This window comes from Mus caroli, chromosome 4, assembly GCF_900094665.2.
Source record: "Mus caroli chromosome 4, CAROLI_EIJ_v1.1, whole genome shotgun sequence".
Lineage (NCBI taxonomy): Eukaryota > Metazoa > Chordata > Mammalia > Rodentia > Muridae > Mus > Mus caroli.
In genome coordinates this window covers 100225022-100240928 of record NC_034573.1, presented here as the reverse complement: position 1 = coordinate 100240928, position 15907 = coordinate 100225022, and the positions used below count along the sequence as shown (strand labels likewise).

General features: G+C 44.7%; 1 protein-coding gene across 1 annotated transcript in view; it reads left to right on the top strand.

Annotated features, from left to right (window-relative positions):
* The first annotated feature begins 11372 nt into the window (after positions 1-11372).
* The window catches only part of Scp2 (sterol carrier protein 2), a 75495-nt gene continuing 70960 nt past the window's right edge, over positions 11373-15907 (top strand). Inside the window, exon 1 of the mRNA XM_021159370.1 lies at positions 11373-11536. Coding sequence (XP_021015029.1) covers positions 11468-11536 — 69 coding nt within the window. The 5' untranslated portion in view covers positions 11373-11467. The remainder of the gene's footprint in view (positions 11537-15907) is intronic.

Sequence of the window (15907 nt, the reverse complement as noted above, 5' to 3'; positions counted from 1 at the left end):
CTGAAAGTCAGTATTCTCCTAGCAGCCTTCAGATGAAGATGTAGGAGTCTCAGCTCCTACTGTACCATGCCTGCTTAGCTGCTTAGATGCTGCCATGTTCCTGCCTTAATGAAAATGGACTGAATCTTTGAACCTATAAGCCAGCCTATATTAAATGTTGTCCTTATAAGAGTTGCCTTGGTCATGGTATCTGTTCACAGCAGTAAAACCCTAAGACAGAGACCAAGCAGAGCAATTCAGAAGCAGAGAGAGAGAGAGAGAGAGAGAGAGAGAGAGAGAGAGAGAGAAAGCAGATGGAACCAGCCAATCAGTCATCATCCTGGAGAGGAGTTTGAGCCAGAACAGCTGAGTTGAACCAGCCAGCTAGAGTTCAGAAAGAACAAGAGAGGGTGATCTTATTCAGCAACAAACCTCAGAAGCTGAAAACATTCTAGGTCTAGATAAGATTGTACAGAGGCTAAGCTTCCAGGACTAGGTCTAGGTTAGCAGATGGAGGCAGTAAGCTTCTGAGGTGACATTTCATACAAGTGAATAAAAGCTGCTATTTCACCTACTTCAACATAGATTTTGAGTTTTATCTTGGTCTGGGACAGCAGCATGGAGCACCAACACCAACATGGCTTCTGGTGGCACCACAGACCATGGTGATCCAGAAAGTGAACCTTTTCTCATCTCCGGCCCCCATAGTTGCCCAGAGCCAGGGTAATCCAAGACTGGTCAGTGTGCTTGGGGGCTGAGTCTGCATAAGCTCCAGGCTGCTGCACACCTCCCCGAGGGTCAGCCTCAGCCCCCTCTCTCCCCTGTCACCGCCATCACACATTCACTTCTCTCTCCATAGAGCATGCGCCATTATGCTTTTCCATCTCCCCATCCTCTCCATCACAGAGTTCATCATCAGAGTGGTGTCTGCCTGCCCAGTGCCCAGAAAAATCTTAATTAGAAAAAATGCTATGTGTGAGTGATTCTTCTGAATGTATGCCTGTGCACCACTTGCATACCTGGTTCTGGAGAAGGCCAGAAGGTGGCATCAGATCCCCTGGAACTGAAATTATAGGTAGTGATTAGCTGTCATGTGGGTACTGGGAATCGAACCTGGCTCCTCTGGAAGAGCAGCCTCACCAGTCTTTTAAAGGGAGGGATAGAGGAGGAAAGAGCAATGGACAGGAAGAGCAACACTGAAGGGAACAATAGTCTCCAGGAGCTTATTATTCAGGAAATTTTTACTGGCTTTTGCTTGTTTGTTTGCTTTGTTTTGTTTTGTTTTTAACCTAGAACACTCTTGACTTTTGACTCCTAAGCCAGTTCTAATAATTCTCTCTCAAGTGGCCTTGGTCTAGTCTCCTTAGGGAGAAGCCAAGTTCCCAGGAACTGGAATCTTGCTCCAGACAAGACCTTGCCAAGACAAGGACTCAGGACTAGATTCCCTTTGTCCTTTCTTCAGGGCCTGTGAGGAAGCCTGGGTTCAGCCAGGCTTTCAACACTTAGCTTATGCCTTTGCTTTCTGTTACTCTAACGCATCTTGAAGCTAATTCCACAGGGAAGATGGGACCTGGGCTGATTTAGCGCCATGTTTTCTGGGCCATGGTCCCTCCAGTTCGGTTCTAGAATAAACTGTCTCTTATTCTCTTTGAGATGAGAGCTGAATTGCTTGTGTTGACACCTAAAATACAGAAGGCATCTTTTTCTGTAGACCTGGAGGAGTGTGTCTTTGATCAGGTTCCTATGGTGAAAGAAAGTTCCTGAAAATAAGCTGTGTGTGCAAAGGCTGGTGTGGTGATTAAAACTTCAGTGCATATGGGGAGAGGTGTTGGGATGTTACACATCTGGGATCTAATCACAATTTCTCTGAGGCTATCCTTGGTCACGAAGAGCTATTGCTTGCCCACCACTGTGTCAGACCTAAAATCTTTTTTTTTTTTTTTAAATTGGTTTTTTGAGACAGGATTTCTCTGTGTAGCCCTGGCTGTCCTAGAGCTAGCTCTATACCAGACTGGCCTTGAACTCTCAGAGATCTTCCTGTCTCTGCCTACTGAGTACTGGGACTAAAGCAAACAAAAACAAACAAACAATCAAACAAAGAAATAACCAAACTTTTGGAATGTATTAACTTAATAAAACACTATTCGCCACCAAAGGGCTAAAACAGTACTGTTAAGTCTCAAAGACACCCAGACAAATGGCTAACTGAGGTACCTGCTAATTAACAGACCAAAGCAGACTAGGCAGCTCTCCTAGTGTCCCTCAGTGCCTGCTTGTCCTGAGCAAGAAGGTACATACGTGTAGTTAGTATAGCAAAAGTTATATTTTACTATGCTGAGGATCATCACACAATATTCACACTCTAAATTCCTAACTACGGTGTGCTTAGCCTATCTATACCCTAAGGCTGCTCACCAGCTTCACTTAGCTGAAGGTCTCTAATAGAAGTCTCTGATTCAAGGATCAGAATCTTGGGGGAGACTCAGACTCAGGGCAGATCAAGGTAGAGTGTCTCCAAATGTGCATTGTTCTTGCTCTCTGCTTATATACTGTCCAGTGGGCATCGTGGGGTTCTAGGACTGCGTCTGGTTATCTTGAGTCATGTCACTGGGCTGAGGATATCAGGTGCAGCCTTGGGTGTAGTGGAGTTCCTAAGCTATTTTTACATGTCTAAATGGTATTTCTTACTATGTTCCTTACACTGTTGCCCCTCCCAGAATGTCTCATTCTGTGCTGTAACCTAAACATCTCTCTCCCTGGGCTGGGGCTTCTCTTCTCCAGCGTCTGATCCCTATATAACTCAGCCATTTTGGACACACAGTCTCCTGGTCTTTTGGGCTGGCTCTGCTCCTGGATCTGTCTTGGTCTGCTTGCCCCTCCCCAGCCCTCCCCCTCCCCCACCCCGTCCCCTGCCTCTCCCCTTCCCCCAGCCCCTGCCCCTCCTCCTCCCATTCTTTTCCCCCCTCTTTCACTGCCCAGTTCAGTCAGCTGGCCACACTCAATCTGGATCCTTCCAAATGTGTGCTCTCCCTCATATCTACAATAAGCCTTCTCCTCAAACGCACCTAGAAGGGTTACGCCCTCATTTTTTTCCATCTGGCCACCAGATAGCATCTGAGGCTCACTGGCCTGGCTGTAACCTGCTTCTCTGATGTATCTGCCAATGTCTTGATGTATGGCTTGCCTTGTTCTTTTCCTATAAAACTCCGTGAAACTGCTTCCATGTTGGAAGACACAGAAATGAGGCAATCGAAACTGTGTTCTCCTGGACAGCAGCTATTTATATTTTACTTTCCAGAATAAACTCTCTCTGTTCCCTTTGAGGTAAGAGCTGTGTTTTTTTGTGTCAATAATGCCTTTCACCCTCAGTCCTTTACTTACAAAGTGGCATCTGGCTGGGCAGAGTCCTCTGCAGTTTCACCGTTGTCAATGCCATTCATCTTTGCCAGGCACAACGATGACATAGGGTGGTTTGGTTTCCTTGTGCAGAGTCTTCTTTCCTGTGTAGGCTGAGGCAGGCTGGGGCTCATCCTTTCCTGCTTCTGTCTTCCCAACGCCGAGGTTACAGGCAGTGCCACCACACCCTGCTTTTCACTCCTTTATTTATTTGATGTTTTAAAAATAATTTTGACATTTTAATTTATTTATTCTTTGGGTGTCAGTGTTTGTGTGCATGTGTGTTTACATATGCTGTGTCGAACGTGTGAAGTTCAGAGAACAACTGGGAGGTACTTCTTTCTCCTTTTACCGTCGGCTCTCAGGTTGTCTGGCTTGCCAGCAAGCACCTTGGCCTGTTGATTCTTCCCCCCCTCCCCCGAGACAGGGTTTCTTTGTATAGCCCTGACTGTCCTGGAACTCACTTTGTAGACCAGGCTGACCGTAAACTCAGAAATCCGCCTGCCTCTGCCTCCCAAGTGCTGGGATTAAAGGCGTGTGCCACCACGCCTGGCTATGTTGAGTCTTCTTATGGGCTCCTGGTTTTGTTTGTTTTGTTTTTTTTTAGTTTATTTGAATCAGGATTCAAAATGGTGGACAAATTTTAACTCTCCCTTCCCTTGTAGACTCTATCCTTCCTTTTCCCAAACTCTGCAATTCATCTATCTATCTATCTATCTATCTATCTGTTTGTTTCTCTGTGGGGCGATGGGCTATGAGCAGACAGCTTGGTCTCCAGTTGAGTTGAGGTCTTGAACCCCAGTGAAACCCGGCAGTGATAATTTTCACCTACATGGGACAAAAGGCGTTAACCTCATGTTTCCTGGACCCCCTGGCTCCTGTCAAGCTTACTGCCCCCACAGCCTCCACAGGAGAGGCTCGTGGCTTTTAGTCACGTAGACAATGTCCTAAGCTTCTGACCTTCAAGCTAGACTCCTTCCAGTTACCTAGCAAGAGCAAGATAACAAGCCCACCATAAGAGGGGCTGCTTGCCCCCACCTCTCTCCCTCTTTCTCTCTCTCTCTTACTCTCTAAGCTTTTACCTCTTTCTAAGCTTTCACCTTTCTTATTCTCTAGTTCTTTTCTCTCTTTCCCTTTCTCCCTCTCTCCACATGGCCATGGCCGGTCTCTTTCTCTTTTACCTTCTCTCTTTCCCCCTGCCTTTCTATAATAAAGCTCTAAAGCCATAGACTGTCTCTGTTCATCAAGGTCCGCAGTGCTTGGACAATGGGATAGGCTTTCTTCTAACAAGCTGCTTCTAACCTCCAGTCAAAAGATCTTCCTGTGCTCCAGCTATGGACTGGACTAAAGACTCTTGCCTGTGTGGGAACCTCTCTCCCTCTGCCCTCTTCCCATATCTCTGGGGCAAGAGTGTCGTCTTGGGGCCCCTATTCTGTTCTCAGCTCCTCTGACGTATGCAACGTGGGATGCCAGAGACTGAGAACTTAGTACCGGGGACTGCCCTTGTCCACCCCCTGCTGTGTGAGGTCAGTGACTTCACACAGCCAGATGCCCACCTGGAACCACATGCAAAGTGTCCGGCAGTCCTTCCATGTCTGCCTGCCCAGAGCACAGGAACTCTGTCTGGACTCGGGCTCTCTCCCTCTCTTCTCTTCCCCTACACCCACACACCGCATTTCTCAAGACAGGGTTTCCCTGTATAGCCCTGGCTATCTTGGAACTTGCTCTGTAGACTAGGCTGGCCCAGAGGCCTGCCTGTCTCTGTGTCCCAGTGCTGGAACCAAAGGTGTGTGCCAGCAAACCCTGATCCTTGCAATTTATTTTTTGATGTTGTGAGTTCGAGAGATAGAACTTAGGTTGTCATGCATAAAGCTGAGCTATATCTCTCCAGCTCTATGCTTTTGAAATAGGGTCTTGGGGGGTAGAGAGATGGCTCAGCAGTTAATAGCACTGACTGCTCTTCTGACGGTCCCGAGTTCAAATACTAGCAAGCACATGGTGGCTCACAACCATCTGTAATGGGATCTGATGCCCTCTTCTGGGGTGTCTGAAGAGGGCAATGGTGTACTCATATACACAAAATAAATTAATTAATTAATTAAAAAAAAAAAGAACTAGGGTCTTGCCCTATAGCTCTGGCTGGCCTGGAACTTGCCATATAGGTCAGGTTGTTCTTGGGCTTGCAGCTGTTTGTCGGCCCCTGCCTCCTGAGTGCTGGGATTACAGCATCATATTTGCTTTGTTTTTATTTATCCCATCAGTTCTAGGTATTTGAGATTATGTCATTTGCTACCTTGGTTCTTTCTCAATCTTCTCAGAATTTATTATTACCCATTTTCTTATCCTTTTCCCCACCTATTTTGTAATCAATATCTAGTGAACATCTAGTATTTGTTGCACAACAATTCCTAAGAAATTCTGTTGGAAATCTAGCATGGTGGTCATACTTTAATCGCAGCACTCAGGAGACAGGTGGATCTCTGGGCTCCAGGATAGCCAAGGCTACACAGAGAAATCCTGTCTTGAAGAGGAGGTGGGGGAGGAGAGAAAGGGGGAGGAAATTCTGTTGGAGGTGTCTCAGTTGGTAAAGTGCTTGCCATGCGAGCATGAGGACCTGAGTTTGCTTCCCAGGACTCATGTAAAAACTGGGTGCAGCTCCCTCCTAATTCTGTGTCAGAGGCAGAGAAAGGCAGATCCCTGCGGTTTGGCTGGCCACTCAGTCTACCCAAATTGTTCAGCTCCAGGTTCAGTGAGAGACTCTGCACAAAACAATGAGGTTGAGAATAATTGACACCTCAGTTTCGCCTCTTGCTGACTACACACACGCGCACACACACACACACACACACACACACACACACACACACACACACAGAGAGAGAGAGAGAGAGAGAGAGAGAGAGAGAGAGAGAGAGAGAGAGAGAGAGAGGAGAGATTGATTTGATTTGGTTGGTGGCTATGTCTGATCCATAAATCACATTGATGTCTTTATCAGCCAATCAGACTTTCAAGAATGAAATACTCCTTTAGTTAAGTGTCTTACCTGGTGCTAGGTTCTAGGGATCCATAAGAAAAGAGGAGACCTCTCCCCCCATAGTTCTGATTTACTCAATAGATTAAGGATATAAATGTTTTGAATTTATGCTTATTTAAAATTTCTATACATTATTATTATTATCATTAGAGAGAGAGAGTGTGTGTGTGTGTGTGTGTGTGTGTGTGTGTGTGTGTGTGTGTAGACAAGAGGTGAAGATGGACACAGAAGCCGGAAGACCACTTTCAGTCTGGTTCTCTCCTTCCATGTGGGTCCTGGGGATCAAACTCAGGTTGTCAAGTTTTTTTTTTTTTTTTTAAAGATTTATTTATTTATTATATGTAAGTACACTGTAGCTGTCTTCAGACACTCCAGAAGAAGACGCCAGATCTCGTTACGGATGGTTGTTAGCCACCATGTAGTTGCTGGGATTTGAACTCTGGACCTTCGGAAGAGCAGTCAGTGCTCTTAACCACTGAGCCATCTCACCAGCCCGGTTGTCAAGTTTTATCAGCATTTACCTTTCTCCACCGAGCCATCCCACTAGCTCTTATGCTAATATTAAGAAAGACTTCATCTTTATTATTTTAATTGTGTGTGTGATGGATAGTTTTATGTCAACTTGATGTAAACTAAAGTCATTTGAAAGAAGGGAATCTCAGTTAAGAAAATGCCTCTGCAGGCGGACTTCTGAGTTTGAGGCCAGCCTGGTCTACAAAGTGAGTTCCAGGACAGCCAGGGCTACACAGAGAAACCCTGTCTCAAAACAAACAAACAAACCAAAAAAAAAAAAGAAAATGCCTCTGTAAGAGGCTGTAGTCAAGCCTGTAGGGCATTTTCTTAATTAGTTTTTTTTTTTTTTTATAGGAGAGAGCCCAGATCATTGTGCGTGGTGCCATCCCTGGGTTGATAGTCCTGGGTTCTATAAGAAAGGAGACTGAGCAAGGCATGAGGAGCAAGCCAGTAGAGAGCACCCTTCCATGGCCTCTGCATCAACTCCTGCCTCCGGGTTCCTGCCCTGTTTGAGTTCCTGTCCTAACTCCCTTTGATAATGGACAGCCATATGGAAGTGAAAGCCAAACCTTTCCTCCCCAACTTGCTCTCTGGTTCCCTCACAGCAATAGAAGCTCTACCTAGGACTGTTTGTAAATGGGTCTGTATATGTGCATGTGCTTTTAACCGCTGATCTGTCTTTTCAGACCCTTTTTGATTAGTTTTCAAAGAGATTCTTTGTTTTTATGTATATGAGTGCTCTAGCTGCATGTACACCTCCGTGCCAGAAAAGGGCATTGGATCCCATTACAGATGGTTGTGAGCCACCATATAGTTGCTGGGAATTGAACTCAGGTCCCCTGGAGGAGCAGCCAGTGCTCTTAACCTCTGAGCCAGCTCTCCATCCCTCGTTATGCTGATTTTTAAAACTGTGCATTTATTGATATTAGTAAGATGTGTGTGAATTTCCACTAGGCCTTTGGAAATAATGAAAATGACCTATGGACTATGGGCTCCTTTGTTCCATTCTTCTGCCCCCTGCAAGTCTTTTCTTGTAGTATTCCCAAGGGCAGCCAATCTCAGTTTGAACTTGGCTTCCCCCCAGAAACAGTGTGCAGAAGGCAGGAGTGCTCACAGATAAGCATTGGGGAAAATCAGGAATATTAACCACACAGAAGTTTCTCCTCGATGAAGGAAATGAAAACCTGCTCTCCATGCCAAAGGCTGGGACTGGATATTGCTAATTTTCTGGTGATCTTTGCTAACTGTAGAGCCAGGCCTTACCCAGACCCCCCAGACCTCCCAGACCATTTCTCCCAAACTCTCCCTCTCTAAACCTTTCTCTTTACTTTTGTTTCTCAGTCAATAGAATCCATCTTTAGGAGAGATGTCACATGTATTTTCTACCCTGGTGACGACCTCTATTAGCCAGGGGCCACATCAGATCTTAGGCCTTTAAGCTATAAAACCCATCTTCATGGTAGAGGTCACATGAATTTTGCAACAGGTTTTGATGTAGTTACATATTAAGCTTTACTGTGCATTTGGGAGTGAAATAATCATTACCTGGAAACATTTTCCCAAAATTATATTGTACTTAAATATGTCTAAAATAAGCTGGCCTGGTACCAGACTCCAGAAGTTTCTTACCTCGGGCAGATCGTGAAGCTTGCAGGGACCCCACAGCAGTGGATTCAGTACTTACCAAGCCTGCTTGGTGTTCAGCATCAGAACTGAAATGTGTTGATGTTTCCTTATAGTGATCCTTCCCTGCTTCCTCCTGGATGCTCTCCATTATACCTGCAACACGAGTGCTCACTCTCCCTGCTTGTATCTCAGCTACTCTCCTCTCATAGCTAGAGTTTATGAATACCCACCCTTGAAGATTAGTTTATTTTATGTGTGTGAGTGTTTGGGCTGCATGTATGTATGCCACATGTGTGCCCAGTTTCCATGGAGGTCATAAGAGGGCATCAGATACAAATAGAACTAGACTTCCAGCTAGAACTGGACTCCCAGTTGTGAGTGTCCGATGTGGGTGCTGGGAATGGAACCCAGGCCCTTTGTAAGAGTAGCAGGTACTCTAGCCACTGAGCCTTCTCTTCAGCTCCAAATGCCCACCCATCTACCAGTCTAAAAACAATTACAAGAGGTATCTTAGAGAGAGAGTGTTCTTCTGGCTAAATGATGCTTTCTGCCATGGAGACCTATGAGGGGCTCTTACTATAGGTTCTAAGGGTTAGAAAGGGTCTCAGAGCTGGCATATGCCTTTAATCCTAGCACTTGGGAGGCAGAGGAAGGTGGATCTCTATAGGTTCAAGGGAAGCATGGTCAGTTCCAGGAAAGCCAAGGCTACACAGAGAAACTCTGTCAAAAAAAAAAAAACCCTCAGAAATTGTATACACATGAACACACACAATCCATACAGTCAAATTCCCCTCCTCTTCCTTATTCTATGCTGCGTAGGTTGGTCTCGATCCTTGAGCTCAAGCTATTGTCTTGGTTCAACTTCCCAAATAACTATTTCAACAGCTAGCCTGCCCCATAGCAACTGAATGGAGTCAATTGGAGCACTGATCAGTGAATCACTGCTTCTAGAGGAGACAAGATTAGCTTTCTGAGTGTGTTACAATTCTGTCAAGCAAGCAACACAGATACTCCTTGTTTTGTGTATAAAATTATTGTTTACGGATTTGTCAATAATGAAGCAAGGCCAATAGTGTTAGTCTCACTAGGTTTGTCAATAAGCCTTAAGCACGAGAAGGCAAAAATGCAACAAAGGGGGGGGGCGTACTAGAAGGACCAAGTAAGACCTTGGAAATCATTGGTTTACATTGTGAGAACTAGATTAAGAGGGTAGATTGTGTCCTAGTCTGTCCACAGATGAGAGGATGGCTTTGGGAAACATACGGTTCATCAGCTCACATGTTGATTGTAGAGTTACAAACAAACGTGAGTAGGCTAGCCGACAAATACAGACTCTTCAACTAACAATCGGCAGGTTAAAAGAACTTCCAATCAGTTAAGTTGAAGGATGAATCTGATTTTTTTTTTTTTTTTGAGACAGTGGTTCTCTACATAGCTTTGTCTGTCCTGGAACTGGCTGTGTAGACCAGGCTGACCTTAAACTCATAGATAGCCACCTGCCTCTGCTTTCCCAAGTGTTGCTCTACCACATAAGGAATAATTCATACATAAGCTAGGCACTAATCATAATCAAGAGAGGCTCAGGGATCTCAGCTTTCCAACATGGACAATATTTACAGCTAGAACAATGGAAGGACGGTAAAGAAATCGCAACAGACGAGCAGTCGCTTTATCAGAGAACGATTGGATTATGCTTGACTACAATCTGGCTGTTACAAAAAATTATGCATAGTTGCTGGGCAGTAATGGCCCATGTCTTAATCCCAGCACTTGGGAGGCAGAGACAGCTGGATTTCCATATTTGAGGCCAGTCCTGTTTACAGAGCAAGTTAGGGCCACACACACACACACACACACACACATGCACATTATAACTTTTTTTTTTTTTTTTTTTTTGAGACAGGGTCTCTCTTTGCAGACTATTCCAGGCTGGACTTGAATTTGTTTTGAGGTATGTCCACCAGAGAACAGCACACAGTCTTTTTTTTTTTTAAGATTTATTTATTATTATACATGAGTACACTGTAGCTGTCTTCTGACACACCAGAAGAGGGCGTCAGATCTCAACTCAGGACTTTCGGAAGAGCAGTCAGTGTTCTTACCCGCTGAGCCATCTCGCCAGCCTAGACACAGACACTCTTAAAGCTGAGAATAAACTTGGTATTGCTGGCTCCTGGCTGCAGAGGATACTTGTCCAAATCATGCAAGCCCACATTCTGGTCGGCACACTTCAATTAGCAAGAATAATTAGCAAGAAACAGAACTACGGAAGCCAAAACGTAAGGTTAGCACATTTAGGGACTTTCCTGGTTCCTGGAACTATGGATCAGGTCTTTGATGGATTTTGGTCTTTGTACCATTTTTTGGCAGAGATCTGCCTGCCTCTTCCTCTCGTGTGGAGATATTAAAGGCGTGAACCACTAAGCTCTGATCTGACTTAATTTAAAAAAAAATCTTATCCGTACGTAGAATTCTTATACGTAGAATTCTGACTTTATTAGTGTACATCGTGCTCTTTGCTCATATACTGAGTGTTGTAACTACTCTCACACATACAGAACGTCTCTAACACTCTAAAGAATCCCCACAGGATTCTGAATTTCCTCTGAGGCCAGAGCTTCCATTTCAGGCCTTCCCTCTCTCTCTGTAAAAAGAGGAAGCACAGAAACCGAGGCCCCCTTGAGAAACTGTGCCTGAGTCTAACACAGTAGGTCAAACGCGCCCATGAAGGACTTGGCCCAAGGATCGCCACGCATGCGTACATCCTCTACCCTGCCTCCTCCGGTCGGGTCCCCGTAACTCGGCCGCGCCCCCGACGCTGCGGCCCCGCCCCCGACGCCTGGGGTTGGGATAACCGGACCCGAGCCCGCTTTGGTTCTGCAAAGCCTCAGTCTGTGGGAGACCTTCGCTGCTGGAGCCATGCCTTCTGTCGCTTTGAAATCTCCGCGCCTGCGCCGGGTGTTCGTGGTCGGCGTTGGCATGACCAAGGTAAACAGAGTTGTGAGCAGCGAGAGATCTGCCTCTGTTATTCCCCGCAGTCCGAAGCGACAGGGAAGCGCGACAAGGGGACGGTCACAGTCTGCGCTGCTCTCCCTTCCCTCCAGAGAGGCGACCTGAGGGTGTATGATGCTGTCACTGGGGTCTCAGTATCTTGGGCTTGTTCTCTCAGTCATTTTTTTCTTCGCCTTCCTGTTTGCCTATTCTAGCTGTTTTAGTCTGTGAAGGAGCCCCCAACACAACACAAATCTCACACTTCCTTAGATTCTAAGTCCCGAGCTAGGCCGGCCGGTGGTTCACATCACTAGTGTGAGCATTAGGAGATGCAGCCAGGAGAATTGCTGCGAGTCTGGATCATAGCAAGACCTTGTTTCACAAAACAAAGCAAACCAAACGGACAAACCAAACAAACCAACCAAACAAAAAACATTTGGAACTTGGACAGAAGCCTGGCTGAGAGAAAGAAAAGATCTCGGATCGTGGTTCTTCTCAGATAGCAGGTGTGGACCACTATCAGTGGTCCCCGCTCCCTCGATCCTCTGGGTCTAAGGCAACCAGAAGCTTCTAAAGCCTTTTCTCCCCATACCCCGACTCCCCTCTGTGCTGGTTACCTGTAGCACTGTCTTCTGCAGCTTCACCTGGCTTTCCCAGGTTAGCTTTGTGCACGCTCTCTCTCTCTCTCTTTTTTTTTTTTTTAATTTTAGATGTATTTAATTTATATGTACACGGTCGCTGTCTTCAGACACACCAGAGAACATTGGATCCCATTACAGATGGTTGTGAGGCACCATGTGGTTGCTGGGAATTGAACTCAGGACCTCTGGAAGAGCAGTCACTGCTCTTAACCGCTGAGCCATCTCTCCAGCCCCATCTTTGTGCTCATAAAGGGACAGTTTAGATCTTACCGACCAGAAAACCCTTGATTATCTTGGCTTTCTTTCTTTCTCTTTCTTTCTTTCTTTTTAAGATTTATTTATTTATTATATGTAAGTACACTGTAGCTGTCTTCAGACACTCCAGAAGAAGGCATCAGATTTCGTTATGGATGGTTGTGAGCCACCATGTGGTTGCTGGGATTTGAACTCAGGACTTTCGGAAGAGCAGTCAGTTCTCTTACCCGCTGAGCCATCTCACCAGCCCTATCTTGGCTTTCTTACCTCTAGAGCCTTGAACTTAGCTCTAATTTACTTTGATGCACTGGAATTCTTTGTTCAGATGACTATATTCTTCTAATGTATTGCTACAGGGTAGATACCACAATTATTTACTGCTGTATCACAGTGATAAATCACTCGTGCCTAATGACAGTGAATGTTAGATGATTGATATCAAATGGATTTACTTGTGAAAGAGTTACTGTGAAGAATCTTTTTGTACTGTAAAAAAAAAAAAAAGCCCCAAATTTTACATTATCTTAGTAACAGGTGAAAACAAAATTTATTCAAAACATGTAAATAGAAAAATTAACTAATATGTTCTAAAACTTAAAGGGCATCCCACTGTTTCTCAGAGGGGGAGCTTCTCATATAGTAAGTAGGTGGGCAGTAAAACTTTCCAGAGTATTCTCTAGATTTTTTTTAAAAAAGTATCTTATATGGCCCTGGCTGGCTTTAAACTTCTGATTCAGTCTCTCAAACTACCCCCCTCTGAACCTGCAGGTGTCCCTAATCCCCACGTCCTGCTAGTATGTTGTTCCATTTTAAAGTGTCTTCCCATGATTGCTTAATGTCTGTTTTTATGGGCTGTATAGAAAAAGCATAGTTTCTGAAAAAAAAAAAAGATATGTTTAATTTTTTTTCTAGTTGGGAGGTAGAGGTGAAGGGGATATTAATATTCCTTAGGGAAGAGAACAGGAATTAAAGATGGTTTCATCATTTAAGCATATATGCAGTACATGTGCTATGTGTTATATGTGAGGGTGACCATGACAAAAATGAATAAAAGCAAGATTGGGCAGGGGATGTGACTCACTCGTTGACTGCTTGCCAAACACGCATGGAGCCCTGGGTTCCATCCCCAGCCTGCATAAACCAGGCGTGGTGACGGCCACCCATTGTTCCAGCATTCAGAGGGTAGAGACAGGAGAATCAGAAGTTCAAAGCTGTCCTCAAGTTTACATAGCAAGTTCAGAGCCAGCCTAGCTTTTGTAAGACCTTACTTTAACCAAAGAGCAAGGGTCAGCAAGATGGCCAGTGTGTGAAAGGCTTGACAGTCAGAGTTTGGCCCCTTGCCCTCACTTAGTGTGAGTGTGCCCCCTACACATATACACAGATACTTACACACATACTTACACACTAACAAACTGAAGATATTTATTTTATAAATATAGTATTTGTTTCATATATAATGTAATTTTTATAAATAAAATATTTATTTATTTATTTATTTATTTATTTATTTATTTATTATATATATTTTTTTTGAGACAGGGTTTCACTGTGTAGCCTGGGCTGTCTTGGAACTCACTCACTCTGTAAACCCAGCTGGCCTTGAACTCACAGAGATCTGTCTGCCTCTGCTTCCTGAATGCTGGGATTAAAGACAGATTTTTAAAAACCCACATAAGCAAACAAAAAAGAAGAAAGAGAGAGAAAAAAGGAAAGTTTGGCATTTTTAGTTAAGCAAGGAAGATTGAAAAAAATGAACTTATCTCTTNTTTTTTTTTTTTTTTTTTTTTCTTCCAAGTATCATTAAAACAGTGAGGAACAAATACACATTAGAGCAGCAACTGTAGGAGAGATGCCAGAAACTATTAAAAGCGGATGGAAGCCAGGCTTGGTGGCATCCCAGCACTCTGCAGGTGGTGGCAGAATTGTCTCAAAACCAAACAAAACCCAACTACCACAAAAAGAAGGGAATTAATTGAAATTCTCCGTGTGATACTACCTAGCTTTGTTCTTAGGAAACACACCCAAACATATACTACCTTCCTGGCAGAGGTTCGGGGAAATATTTGAAATGATTCCAGGAACAAGTCAGCTTGATGTGACATTGTCTGGTGGTGAAACTTAGCAGATGATGCGTTTCATTCGTGCTCAGACACCTTAAACAACATTAAATAACACTAAAAAAGGTTAATGTTACTGTGTGTATGATGTGTGTGTGTGTGTGTATGGTGTGTGTATGGTGTGTGTGTGTGTATGGTGTGTGTGTGTGTGTGGTGTGTGTGTGTGTATAGTGTGTGTGTGTGTGTATAGTGTGTGTGTGTGTATGGTGTGTGTGTGTATAGTGTGTGTGTGTGTGTGTATGGTGTGTATGTGTGCACGTGTTTGTGCACATGCAGTGGTGAGCACTCTCTGAGCTCAGAGGACAACTTTGTGGAGTTGATTTTGTCTGTCCATCTTTCTGTGGGTTGTGAGGAATCCAGGTCACCAGGCTTATATGGCACGCACCTTTTACCTGCTAAACCATCTTGCCAGCCCTGTTGAAATTTTTTATTACTTCTGAAATTTGTTATTGGCCCTGAGGATCAAACTCAGTGCCTTAAGCATGCTGGGAGATGCTGTAACACTGAGGTAGGGTCCTAAGCTTCCAGGATAGGAAGTTCGAAGACAGCCTGAGCACACAAGAAGCCCTGTCTCAAGAATCGAACAAACAAACAAACAAACAAACCAACAGTGAATGCACAGAAATACTGAAGCTGAGTGGGAAGCAGTAATGTGAATATAATGAGATTTTTCATCTGTTAAAACTATTCCTAGCACGACCACAGGAAGAGGCCTAGAAACAGTAACCAAACCAATGGTATTCTAGATGCTAAGACCTAGGTCCTGAAATATCTTTATTTTTTCCCAGAGAGAGGGTCTTACTTAATCCCATTCAGGCCTCGAACTCACTATGTAGCTGTGGGTGACTTTGAACTTGTAACCCTCCTGCCTCTGCCTCCTGAATATTCAGATTACAGATGTCTGCCGCCATGTCCTGGTTCTGTGCTCCTGGGGACAGGGCCCATGCGTGTTAGATACTCTACTGACTGAGTTAGACCTCCAGGCTCTCAAGCCCTTAACCCCTGAAATACCTTTTTCTGTGTAGAGAACCAGTTGGTTGAAGAAATAACAAAGTCTAGGTGAGGTAAGAAATGATCAAGATAAGTCCGGTGACTTTGCCAGTTAATAAGTGAAGATATCAGAGCCTCTTTGGGTTATATGTCAAGAGTCAGGTGCCAGGGTGACTAGGACAGTTGAACTCTGTGTGTGTGTACCCGTGTGTGAAAGGCTAGAGACAACCCAGATAATGTTCCTCAGGCACCTAGTCTATCTTGTTGCATTGTCACGGGTCTCTCTCCCCCTCCCTCTCCCCCTCTCCCTCCCCTCTCCCTCCCCTTCCCCCTCTCTCTCCCTCCCCTTCCCCCTCTCTCCCCCT